A 13387-nucleotide genomic window follows, 5' to 3' on the forward strand; every position below is an offset into this window, starting at 1 on the left:
CAGTAGGTGGCGCTATGACTTACATCCAATATTGACACATGGATGTGTTCAGGACGGGACTCTTTCCAAGCACAAAAGGTTTGGGTCTCTTAGGATCGTGCATGCCGGAGTTATGGCTGTTTGAATTTTCACGGCGAAGGATCGAAATTCGCCGCCCGACCACACCCCCTCAACAATGTCGAAAACTCACCGTTTTGATAACTTTTCATCTCCCAGGTCTGTAGATGATACTGACCGAATTTCAAGTTGCTCAGGTCAAATCCCTAGGAGGAGTTCGTTAAAGTACGCGGGCTAAAAACGGCAAAATTGGCCTGAAAATCGCAACTTTGAACCAAAATGGCCGACTTCCTGTTGGATTTAGGGTATGGCTCCAAGAGACTTTTTGGTGCGTCTGGTCATGATATATAAGCACACCAAATTTCATTGTTCTACGACCATCTGTATCGTGGGGCTCGCTTTTCTTAATTTTCTAGGTGGCGCTGTCGAGCCATTTTTCCCCGCATTTTTTGCGAGACGCATAAAATCTGCGATTTTCACCAGAACTGACGCGCACGCCAATTTCGGTGAGTTTTGGTACACGTTTGTAGAAGTTATTTGAGGTCAAAGAGTCGCAATAATAATAATAATAAGAATAATAATAATAATAATAATAATAATAATAATAATTCCTTTGGAAACAAGAGGGCTTCGCGCTGGTCAGCGCTCGGGCCCTAATTATGAGATTGAGACCTCCAGTTGTTTTTTCTTTTGGTGAACGCAATGCTCCTCCGTAAACAGAAATCTGCTGCTCCGCCCTCCAGTCCTACAGGCGGCGGTAATGTTTATCAACCGCTAATAAAACCAAAGAAGAAGAATAAGAAGGTAGGAACCTTTACAGTTGTTCCCACTCGGACTCATATACGAGTTGGACAGTATTACAATCGGCTCCCGTTATTTTCTTATATTTTGCGGCGTGAAATAACCGGTGAATGTTCCGCCGGTCGGTGCTTGTTTTGTTAAATGTTGAGTTTTCTCAGCCGTCGGCTCGGTTTGTGACGCTGAACACGGAGCTAAAGCTAAAGCTAAAGCGGGTTAGAGAGTGCTACGTGTACAGTAACCGTTAACCGAAGCAGAGACGTGAATCCAGAATTAACCGGTTAGAAACACAGATTTATAACTTTATAGTCTACTGAGCAAATGTTTACCTGCCGTAAAACCGGACTAACGGAGGGTTTACCCGGAGAAGAGTTAGCAAAGAGTTAGCATGGAGGGCAGTTTGTGCTGCGGGATGGAGGAGTGAAAAACTCTGAATATAACCGGGTTTAAACTCGGTTTGTTTTTCTCCTGCTGCTGATTTTATGTTTGTTTAAAGAAGTGAAGCTTCATCTTTATAACCGGACTGAAGTCATTCAGCTGTGAGTCTGTAAAGATGATGTATTCATCGAGAAGGAAGCCTGTTCTCTACTTTAAAGAGGAGAGAAGGTAAGTTTATGTGTTTTTAATGATAATGATATTGTTATTGTTTAGTTCAGCCTGTGGTGGAAAGTAACTAAGTACATTTACTCAACTACTGTACTTAAGTACAGTTTTGATGTACTTGTACTTTACTTGAGTATTTCCATGTGATGCTACTTTCTACATTTCAGAGGGAAATATTGTACTTTCTACTCCACTACATTTATTTGACAGCTTTAGTTACTTTTCAGATGAAGATTTGAAACAATGGATAATATAACAAGCTTTTAAAATACAACACATTGTTAAAGATGAAACCAGTGGTTTCCAACCTTTTTGGCTTTTGACGTCTTACAAAAAGCAGTGTGTAGTCGGGGTCACATTTCACATGTCTATGAGTTGTTAACAGCTCCACCAAATAGTGATTTTTCCCTCTAAACTTCTCACATGCTTTCATTTCAATAAATGTTCAAATGATCCAATATTCCCTCCCTTTGGAGGGGCCCGACCCCTAGGTTGGGAACCACTGGACTAAACTAGCTAACTGTATATAAAGTAGTGTAAACTAGCTCCACCTCCAGCAGCTACAACAGTAACATGCTGCTCTAACACTGATGCTTCACTATTAATAATCTAATGATGTCATATATAATAATATATTAGTCAGAGGGACCAAACCACTACTTTTACTGCAATACTTTAACTACATCAAGCTCATAATACTTATGTACTTTTACTGCAATACTTTAACATTGCTGTATTGGTACTTTTACTGAAGTAAAGGATCTGAATACTTCTTCCTGAGTTCAGGTGTTGTCGATGTTCGGTTTGTTCACCAGATAAAAAGTGAAATAAAACCTTTTAAGTAACTCACTGTCTTGACCTTTCAAGAAATGAGACCTCAAAAGTTCCTCATCATGAAGACAGGAACAAGTAAGTAGGAACTGAACCAGTGGTTCCCAAACTGTGGTCCAGGGACAACTGGAGGTCCTTGAAGTAATTAGTTTATTGTAAACAGATTGACTGGCTGCATTTTTACATTTCTGATTATAGATGTTATTAATGCAAATTGAAGTTTACTGTTAAAAATGTACTTTTATTATTAATGGTATTTCTTTTTTAAATGTAAAATGTCTTTGCCACTATTCTTTAATAACCTAATTTAACACCAATGTTTAGAGCTGCAACGCTTAATTGATTAGTCAATCAACTAGGGCTGCAACTAACAAATTATTTTCATTATTGATTCATCTGTTGATTATTTTCTTGGTTAATCAATTAGTTATTTGGTCTATAAAATGTCAGAAAATGGTGAAAAATGTGGATCAGTGTTTCCTAAAGTCTAAGACGTCGTCCTCAAATGTCTTCAGTTTACTGTCACAGAGACTAAAGAAACCAGAAAATATTCACATTTAAGACGCTGGAATCAGAGAATCTGGAAATTTTCTCCTTAAAAATGATCAAAATAGTTGGTGATAAATGTTCTAGTTGACGACTTGTGGATTAATCATTGCAGCTCCAGATGAGACACAGTTTGGGAACGTCTGCTTGTTGTTTGACTCTGGTTCACTGTGTGATGCATGTGAGACTCCGCTCTGCTCTGCTGTTATAGATATAAACAGCTACTCGATGGATTGCTGTGAATTTAGTTCTAACATTCATGTTCCTCAGAGGACGATCCTCTGACTTTTCCTCCACCGTGAGCTCGACTTTATAGTTCTTTATTGGAATATATAGCTAACAATTATTGGATGGATTGCTGTGAAATTTGTTTTAGAGCTGCAACGATTAGTCGATCGACAGAAAATTAATCGCCGACTGTTTTGTTAGTCGAGTCATCGTCATTTTTTGATTAAAAATTCCTCGATTCCAGCTTCTTAAATGTGAATATTTTCTGCTGTGGTGGAAGTATAGTAACAAAAAGAGGAACTTTGGCACTAAAAAGACTGTAACGTTGAAAGATATCTACTTGATTTGACTCATTTGGACGCTGAAGCTTCATATTAGCTTCAGATAAACTTTGAAATACATTTTTGCACAGAAGGAGGACTGTGGATTTTGTCCTCCATCACTTCCATTGTAAGGTCATTATGAAGGGATCTTCTAATGGTCAGTATGAACAGGAGGAATGATTACAGCAAGATAAACAGGTCTGCAATCAGCAAACATTTGGCTTTTTTGCTTTAAATATAAGTAGAACGATTATCTGATTATAAAATAGTTGCCGGTTTAATTATCCGTTGATCGACAAATTGATTAAATGACTAGTTGTTGCAGCTCTAGTGTGTATTGCCTTGACATATATGGAGTTGTTTGCATGTCACTGCTCTGTGTGTTCAGCTGTCCTGATGGCGTTCTGCTCTGTGTGTCAGCAGGTTCCTGACGGGGAAATGTACGATCTACAAGCTGTTTGGTCTCTGCATGGTGCTGGTGCTCGTCTCTCTGCTCTGGCTGCAGCTCAGCTGTTCAGGCGAGATGTCAACCTCGATGCACAACGATGGACGCCTCCAGCAGCAGCAGCAGCAGCCGCCGCCGCCCTGCCCGGCTGACAGTCGGGCGTCCGCGGCGGACGACCCCTCCTGGGGTCCTCACAAACTGGCCATCATCGTCCCGTTCAGAGAGCGCTTCGAGGAGCTGCTGCAGTTTGTTCCCTTCATGCACACGTTCCTCAACAAGAAGAAGATCCGCCACAAGATCATGATCATCAACCAGGTGGATCACTACAGGTCAGAACAGATCTGATGTTGGAACTTGATCTGGTTTGTTGGATCAGTGTTAAATAAAGACAAATCCAAATAATTCATTGTTGTTGATTTAGCAGAAATGTTTTGTCGATTGACTAATAAATTAATCAACATTTCTGGTTTATTAAATTTTTACCGCTAAGATGTTGTTCGTTTCTACAGAAGAGGATCTCCATCATCATCATCATCATCATCATCACATCTTACATCCTCTGCTTTTTCATGTTTCACTAGTGCAAAAACAGTCGATTAATTGATCAGAAGATAAATTAACAATAATTTATTTTTATTTAACAAACAAAAATGTTTTAGATTTTCTTCTTTTCTCTGTTTTCTGTCACTGTGAACTGAATATCTTTGGACTGAACAAGACATTTGAAGACGACACTAGAGCTGCAACGATTAATCGATTGGTTGATCGATGGACTGTTGGTCAAACAAAATAAGACGTTTGAGTCATTACATCACATATAGAAAAATGTCCGTCACATTTTTTCAGTATTTTCTGACATTTTATAGACAAAACAATTAATTAATCAAAAAAAATAATTGCCAGATGAATCTATAATGAAAATAATTGTTATTTGCAGCTCTAGACGTCGGCTCTTGTTGGTGGAACTTTTGACGGACATTTATTTGGCGTTTTATGGAGCAAACATACGCAATAAATCAGAAAAATAATGAATTGATAAACAATAAAATAAAAATGATTTTTAGTTGCATCAGTAGTTTAAACTATTTGTTTTTATGGCTCAAACTGCAGACAGACAACAACATTTCTGACCTGCCAGAAATTTCAGGCAGATGATCAATCGATCTGGTGATTAATCAGACGTCATGAACATCAAACCACAACGATCTGATAGAAACTCAAACTGATTCTAAAGTTAATCTGAGGCATCAAACTCAGGGTTTAAATCATGTTTAATCCACATCGTTTGTACAGTTTAACAGAGAAATCCAAACTTAACGTGAAGTGTTTTTCTTCTCCCGTCGTTCAGATTCAACCGAGCGTCTCTGATCAACGTCGGCTACATGGAGAGCGGTAACGACACCGACTACCTGGCCATGCACGACGTGGACCTGCTGCCTCTGAACGAAGCTCTGGATTACGGTTTCCCAGAGGACGGACCTTTCCACGTGGCCTCGCCCGAGCTGCACCCGCTGTATCACTACAAGACCTACGTAGGAGGAATCCTGCTGCTCACCAAGAAGCATTACTACATGGTACTCACGATGCTGTCAGAACAACCTCAGCAGTTCACTCACCTCTCAAACCTCACAGCTAAACTTCAGCTATCGGCTGCGAAAGACAAAATAAGACTGAATGAATGGTGTGTTTTTTTGCAGTGTAACGGGATGTCGAACCGGTTCTGGGGTTGGGGCAGAGAGGACGACGAGTTCTACAGGAGACTGAGAAAAGCTGAACTTCAGGTAAACGTCTCAAAACACAAGTTACCTTTAAATTCATTTAATTACATTTAAAGCTGCAACTATTTTGATAATCAACTAAAAAAATACAAAATGTTTCCTCTAGATTGTCACGTGACAGTAAAGTGAATATCTTTATGTTTTTGGACTGTTCATTATAATCAACATTTTTCACTCTTTGCTGACGCTTTTATAGACCAAAAGATTGATAAATCATGAAAATAATAATATAATATATAATAATAATGTTTGTATTCATAACCCTAAAAAATGATTAATATTATTCAAGTTAAAGAGATCAATTAATTAATGAAATTGAAAATGTTTTCTCATATCTGAATGCAAAGAACATCTGACTGAACTGAAAATATAATAATCATTAAACAGGTGAAGATAATAATGATGATAATAACCTTTAATCATAAAGAACCTTTCAAAAACAGGTTTACAAAGTGCTTTACTGACATAAGAGCAGATAAAACGATGAGTCATCAATGTCTGATCAAACAGCGATTATTGTTTTTGTCAAGAAATTTAAATTTTGTCAGGAAATTGAAATTTAAACTGGCTGCTTCATTATATTTCACTCTCTGACAGAGATGAGACGTGATAATATTTGATCAAACTTTTACCTTCAACATTTACAAGAAACTCAAAGTCGTCTAATCATCTTTTGTGGTCTGAGAAGCAGAAACTGGACAGAACATCATCATATATGAGATGTAGATGAAACGTTTGACACGTCGAGTCAACAGCTGCGGAAACTGAAGCCGATCAGATTCACATGTGATCAGCTGATCAGAGCTGAACTGACGTGAGGTGATCAGCTGATCAGAGCTGAACTGACGTGAGGTGATCAGCTGATCAGTCGGTGATACAGAGTGACGCGTCTTTACTCACAAACAATCTTTGTGTGAATTACAGACGCGTTAACAGAGAACTCACTCACGTCTCATTTCATCAACGTTCATCTGCTGCTGATGTCATTGAACCACAGACAGAGACGCTCAGACGCTGCTGTCTGAGTGGTTCTATTGATCTGTGATCATGAAAAGAGTGATGACAGATAAAAGCTTCAATAACTGATTTGTTAGTTTCAGAGATTAACAAGTCCGGGTATTTTACTGACTGGGAACCAGTTATCAATACTCCCCCTTACCCTTTGATCAGTTTGATCAGTGTCTGATAAGTAAACATGATCAATATCTGTCCTGATGGTTGTTAATTCTTTATTCAAAACAGTCAAATTGAGAAAAAAAATGTAAAATAGAAACAAGATCAAAACAAAGGAAACAAAGTGAGAATTCAGGATCATTCAAGAAGCTTTTAACATTCAATAAAAACAAATTAATACACAAGAGGAGGAACAAATAAATAAAGAGATTAAAATTAATAAACAGGTAACATTAATCAATAGTTTTATGTTTAAAAATGGTTTGTTCCTTTTTTATTTTACTTTACTAGAGAATTGTATTATGAGTTTATTATCAATTAGAAATAAGGTAAAGTTTGTTTTTCTGTTGGTTCGTTTCATATAAAAGGAATTTGCCAAAAAATCATAAATAATTGGATTAAAAAGCAAACCTTCTTGTCCAAATAAATTCAAATCTCACTACTAAAGAACGACCATTTGACCAGTTTTTATCTAGAGAGAAAGTTTTGTATATCAGTCAAAAATATTGTGAAGTACAAACTATAATCATAAGTGAAAGATTGTTTATTCTTTGTGTGTTTTTCTTCTCTGCAGCTGTTCAGACCGAGCGGCATCACTACAGGATATAAAACCTTCATGCACATCCACGACCCGGCCTGGAGGAAGAGAGACCAGAAGAGAGTCGCAGCACAGAAACAGGTGCAGACGTCATCTGTTACTGTCGCATTCAGAGATAAAGAAAACTCACTCACCTGTAAATCTGCCGGCTTTTAGAAAAACTTCAAAAAACTTCAACACATAAAGACTTTAACTATTTTAAAAACCACATCCTGTAACTCCTCCACTATTTTGAAAATATGAACTAAATGTTTATTTTCAGTCTTACGTCATGTGAGTTATTTTTATTATGTGCACAAGTGTGTCAGATGATTGTTGAAAGTGCTGCAGAACATTTAGAGCATTTATGATATTTTTAGAAGGCAGGTATTATAAGATCTTTTTTCTTCTCCCTGCTCCTTCAATCATGAAGTGTCTTATATGTTTTCACAAATTGTAGCTGATATTTTGTATAAAAATCTTGTTTTTGAAGTATCAATGATTAAAAGAAGAAAGAAAGAAAGAAAGAAAGAAAGAAAGAAAGAAAGAAAGAAAGAAAGAAAGAAAGGCGGAGCATCGAGTGCAGAAGACTTCCTGAACTTTATAACTAAACATCCAACAGATCGTTTTTCTATCAACTGATGAATAATTTAGTCTATGAAATAGTGAAATGAGTTTAAAGTGTCATCTTCAGTTGTCATGTCTGACAAAACAGTCAAAAATATAAATCCAAGAAACAAAAAATATATAAAAATATAAATATCATATAAAACAGAGAAAAGCAGCAAATCCTCACTGAATAATGACTCTGTACCGTATTGGCTGGAATATAAGATATTCAGTTTTCTGTCATGTAAGACCTAAAACCATCACATTTTGGGCATTTTTGCTTAAAAAAAGGTCCCAAACAATTATTAAATGATCAAAATAGTTGCTGTCGATCATGTAATAGATTCATCGACTAATTGTTGCAGCTCTAATTCTCTTATATTCGGGGTAATACAGTAATAGACGACAAAGAAAATCAGATAAGTAGTAAAAACAGATTATGATGATTAAAGATGATGAAACAGAGATAAAACCTCCACTAACACCGTTGAAAACTGTCAGCGTTAACCCATAAAACCTGTTTGCTTCTCCCTGCAGGAGCAGTTTAAGGTGGATCCGGAGGGCGGACTGACGAACCTTCGTTACCTGGTGGAGTCCCGACAGGAGCTGATGATCAGCGGCGCTCCCTGCACCGTCATCAACACCAAACTGGAGTGTGACCAGAACCAGACACCCTGGTGTCTTCTGACTTAGAGGACAGACGCAGGACGGAGATCTGGCTTCGTTCTCCGAGAGGCTTTAATGTTTGTTTTTTTTCCAGCCGATTGCTTTTTTTCTTTTTTGAAGCACTGGTGGTGTTTCCGGTTTGTGCAGAGCGACTTTTATCTTGTTTTTTTTGTTTGTTTTTTTACTGAAAAGCACTGACAGATCTGCAGCTGCACCGAGCGGAGATGATGAAATCAACTGTTGCTTTACTGGTACAAATCGTTAGTTTAATATCCCTGAGGATTAAAAAAAACTACATTTCCCTCTTTTCAGGTACATCGACAATAAAACTGCTGTTTCACAAGCCAATAAAACATCACAGTGGACTGAAACCTTCTAACGACGGTCACTGAACTGTCAGGCTGGTCGGTTAAGTCTCAGACACGTGTTGTTTTCTCACCAACAGCAGAACTGAACTGGAAAATCCACCTCAGCGGAGCAGACGGAGACGGACTGTTACTCGGCTGTTTTTTTCTGAGCCAAACCAGACCAAGCTGAACTGAACTAAATAGACGAGCATGGCCAAAATCAGCTGTTAAATTTTATGTCATTATTATTATTTTATTTTTTTTTTGGTATGTGCGGGCATGGTGTGAATGCAAATTTAAAAGTCTATATTTTATATTCTGGGCTTGTGCAAAAGGAGCAGAGATGGCGGAGGGACGCCGATGCTAACGAAGCATGCTTCACCTGATATCTCAAACATCTGCCAAATACGCATCACACTGTAACACCAGAGAGAGGTTCACTTTCACTTTGATCCATGTCGGACAGAAGGATCACATCTCAAACTCCTTAAAAAAACAAAACAAAAGTATTTCACAAAACTCTGACTACTAAAGCTTCAAAAATATCTCATGATGTTTTTATTTTCCTGCTGACAGTGTTACAGTGAAGACAGTGAGGTCTAAATCTGATTTAAACTCTTCTTAATGTGGCGGGGAAAGCAGGAAGTGTGTATTTTATTTTGTTTTTACAGAAAGTCCCTCTACAAAGTAAACTGAGCCAAACTGAACTGAGCTGAATCAGATGATGATGATGCTGAGATGGCCTAGTAATATCAACATAACTGGTTTCATATTTTTTTAAAAAATGCACATTTTTGACTGAGAAGTGCCAGACTGAGACGTCTTTGGAGCCATTTTTATTTCAAGTGACTCAGTTCTGATAAAATGCAGATGAGATTTAACACTTTTATTTACATCTGGACCCCAATTCTTTAACTTTAACATTTTTGATTTGACAAGTCACTCCACTGTTTCTCTGCTACAGAAGGTGTTAATCAGAAGTCTTAATCAAAATCCCTCCTGATAGTGATTCTCAAAGGCATCAAAAGTTATTTAAATAACATTAAGAGATACTTCATGTTTTCTGAAATAAAACCTTTTATTACTTCCTGCTGGAGGGATGTTTATCCTCAAACTAAAATTTGAAATTAAAGGGAAAAATTAAAATTAGAGGAACCAACGAGAGCTCAATGAGAAGAGAGGTGACGATGACTGAGCCTGTAGTCGAAAAGATTCAGCAAACCCACTTATTGCAGCTCAGAGGAAAACCTGATGCCAATATATTTATTTTTGAGAAATATCCTTTCAATGTTTTTGTTTTTTTTAAAAAAATTTTATTTTGTTCAAAACTTTTATGTCTTAGTTTTTATAAATGAACTGCTTCATAGCTGTCTGATCCATTTTCAGGAGTGATTAGATCTCAAACGTCAAATAAAACAAAGCAAACCTCAGGAGAATTATGTTTAGCTAATACTTTGTTTTCTTGCATAAAATTTTCAATTTTATCCACCAGATTTTTTTGTTTTTGTCAGGCTGGAAATGTCTCAGACCTGTAATGTTGAAGGAAAGATGACGTCACTCATAATTTAAATTAATCTCATCAATGTCTGCAAAAGTAAAAATCTGGGAACTTATTTCAGATCCAACTGGTAAAAAATGAGCCCAGAGACACAGGACAGTGTTTTAAGTATTTGTATCATGAAAATTATATTTAAGATTTGAAAAATGTTGTAAACGGTTTTAAACCTCAGTCACAATTAACTTATTTTTACATTCTAACACTTACATGGACGGACAGACACTTAAATTCTTCACAACCTCTACAAACTGCTGGTTACTCAACGATAAATACCAGAAATATACCGTCACATCTTATAAATTTACAAAAGAAAGACGTCCCTTACTTGTTAATTTACACCTGCAGACACTCAGGGCTCAAGATTGCTGGGTTGAAAATTAATTTTCATTTTTTTTTTTTTTTTTTTTTTCCTTTTAAATTTTTGGAAAATGTACAAATTGGTTATGTGTTAAAAAGTTGCTCTCCATTACCACAAAAATATGTGTTTTTGTTGGTGGGTTCCTCTAATATGTTTCAGCTTTCAGAAAAATTGAAACAGAAGTTTTGCAAATGAAAAGTGCAGTACAAATTAAATGAATTATTATTATTATTATTACAGGTTTTATACAATTTTACCTTATAAAAATGCAGAATTTTGGCTCCTTAATCCAAGATCTCAAGAATCACTGAAACACCCCTTAAATAGATCTTCAACCCAGAGTTCTTCTGAATCTGTCAACATACATCGTTCCTGTAGAAAACTCCACTAACGGTTCTGTTACAGTCTTGGTTACTTTGTGTAAATGTAGAGGGCTGCCAACAGTCTGGTTCTCTGTTGTTGTAATGTGCTGGTCGGCCTCCAGAGGGCACTGTGGGGGGTTTTAAAGGGCCATGAGTGATGGGTTTAGACCATTACAGACCATGATGTCGTACTGATTTTATTTTCAAGAGACAACGGTACCATGTATTTGTACAATATTCAATATTTATATAAATCTGATGCTAAAAAATATCTTTTTGTCTGTCTGTTTGTATTTGTTGAGTCTGACTACTTTTCTACTTACTGCTCTTTTCGCCATCTTTACATGTTAGGTCTATTTTTGCCAGAGAAGCTTGCGTCTTTAAATGTATAGAAATGCCTTTTTATTCATTGACGGTTGACCTTAAATGAATGTTTAATAATTGTTTTTTTTTTTTGTTTTTTTTTTACTTTGTCCTTGCACACAGCAAAATTACACTGCAAATGTATGATATAGTTCACATTTACATATTTTTACGTTTGTCGACAGATAACACAACAAGTGTCAAATTTCATCACAGCTTATAAATACTACCTGCAGTAGTGGAAAGTAACTAAGTACAAAACATCGAGTCCACGGAGAGACAGCACAAAGACCTAACAGGGGAAGAGCTCAGTAAATTTTGCGGAGGGGAAATATGAGAATAACAATGAAAAAGTTAAGACATTCATGGATTTTCTTGAAAAAACTTGAAAAAAAAAAACAACGATCTGCAATCTTACAGGCAGTCATCACCCGGCACCTAACTGCCTTCAACTTAAAGATACAGACAGGTTCTAATCATCAAACTCAGTTTAAAATCTGTAATTAAATGCTACAGAAATAGCTTTAATATCAGAACGATCTTTATCAGTGATCTTTATTGGTGTCACTTTTAGACAGAACTGATAATGAGTGTTACATCCCCGAAAAGGTGTAGGGGATGAGGGAAGTAACAATAAAGAATTACCCAGATAAGGAGGAGTGGGAAACTGAGATGTATATATAAATGTGAATGTGTGAACAAAATAAAACAACAAAAAATGAGCCCCAGAGAAGCCGGTCAACCTACGAAACACAAACACAGTTACATAAAATCAGACCAGGAATCAAATTCACCCTCCCTACAAGTAAGGAGTAATCTTACCAAATCAGTACAGAAACCACACATGTGGTCGACACAACAAAGCTGTCAAGTGAGACACACTGCCCAGACTGGAACTCTACTCAGGCTTTTAAAGGCAGGTGAGCTGATGACTGAGCACACCTATGCTCACTCTGTAAACACAGGGGGGAGGGTGCATCTAAAGAGAATGAAAAAAGAAGACAAATACAGGCGCACAGCACCAGAGGGGGGAATGACCCCCTATTAATTTCCTGGGGGCAGAACACTGACGGACAATACATGGCAGTGTCAAGGTATAAATCATTTGGGGCACACTGTAAAAAAAAAAAAAAAAAAAGTTATTTCAAAGAAATTTACTGTATTATTTTACAGTTTTTTTGTTTTTTCCACATTAAGTGTAAATGCCATAAAAACAAAGTACACAATTATTTTTATTAAAAATATTCACCATAAAATAAAGGCTGTAATCTGTAAATTAATTACAATTGTAAAATTAAGGCGACTTTCTGTTTTTTTTTACTTTAAATTTAATGTAAAAAAAAGTTAAAAAAAAAAAAAAAAAAAGGTTTAAAAAAGTAAAAAAAAACACTTACCATCAAATAACTAAAAAAAAAAACCTACAGATATTTACTGTAGACATTATCTGCATTTTTACAGTCCAACTGTTGTAAAATAAAAACCAAAAAATATAAAATATTGCTAGAATGCTAAATAAATGTATAAATGTGCACAAAAAAATGAAAAACATTGCAGAAATACCTTGAAATTACCTAATTTAAATAATGGCTTATTTTATACAGTATTCTTTTGTAAATGCATAGAATTATCCAATTTATCCTTAAGACTGCCATATTAAAGCACAAATTTCTGGATGTAAAACATTAAAAAATGATGTAAAATTATATTCAAATTATCCTCCTTTAACAGCCATTAATGGTATCTTGGGAGCTTTAGGCTTTAATTG

At 36.3% G+C, this 13387-nt stretch overlaps 1 protein-coding gene across 4 annotated transcripts; it reads left to right on the forward strand.

Annotated features, from left to right (window-relative positions):
* Positions 1 to 848: 848 nt before the first annotated feature.
* On the forward strand, positions 849 to 11530 carry b4galt7 (xylosylprotein beta 1,4-galactosyltransferase, polypeptide 7 (galactosyltransferase I)). Of its 4 annotated transcripts, XR_010929450.1 has the most exons (8): positions 849 to 1461; positions 2326 to 2367; positions 3810 to 4160; positions 5180 to 5405; positions 5529 to 5612; positions 7357 to 7461; positions 8506 to 8711; positions 8755 to 11530. XR_010929450.1 is itself a non-coding variant. In XM_067598196.1 (7 exons), the coding sequence occupies exons 1-7, from the start codon at positions 1409 to 1411 to the stop codon at positions 8659 to 8661; spliced, it is 1017 nt and encodes a 338-aa protein (XP_067454297.1). In that variant the 5' UTR covers positions 849 to 1408; the 3' UTR covers positions 8662 to 8743. The 4 variants fall into 4 exon arrangements, 3 of the variants coding, with proteins under 3 accessions (XP_067454297.1, XP_067454298.1, XP_067454299.1); XM_067598196.1 differs by lacking the exon at positions 8755 to 11530 and having other exon boundaries at positions 8506 to 8743; XM_067598197.1 differs by lacking the exons at positions 2326 to 2367; positions 8755 to 11530 and having other exon boundaries at positions 851 to 1461; positions 3807 to 4160; positions 8506 to 8743.
* Positions 11531 to 13387: the final 1857 nt, after the last annotated feature.

The sequence above is a fragment of the Thunnus thynnus genome, chromosome 9 (assembly GCF_963924715.1).
Source record: "Thunnus thynnus chromosome 9, fThuThy2.1, whole genome shotgun sequence".
NCBI classification, from domain to species: domain Eukaryota; kingdom Metazoa; phylum Chordata; class Actinopteri; order Scombriformes; family Scombridae; genus Thunnus; species Thunnus thynnus.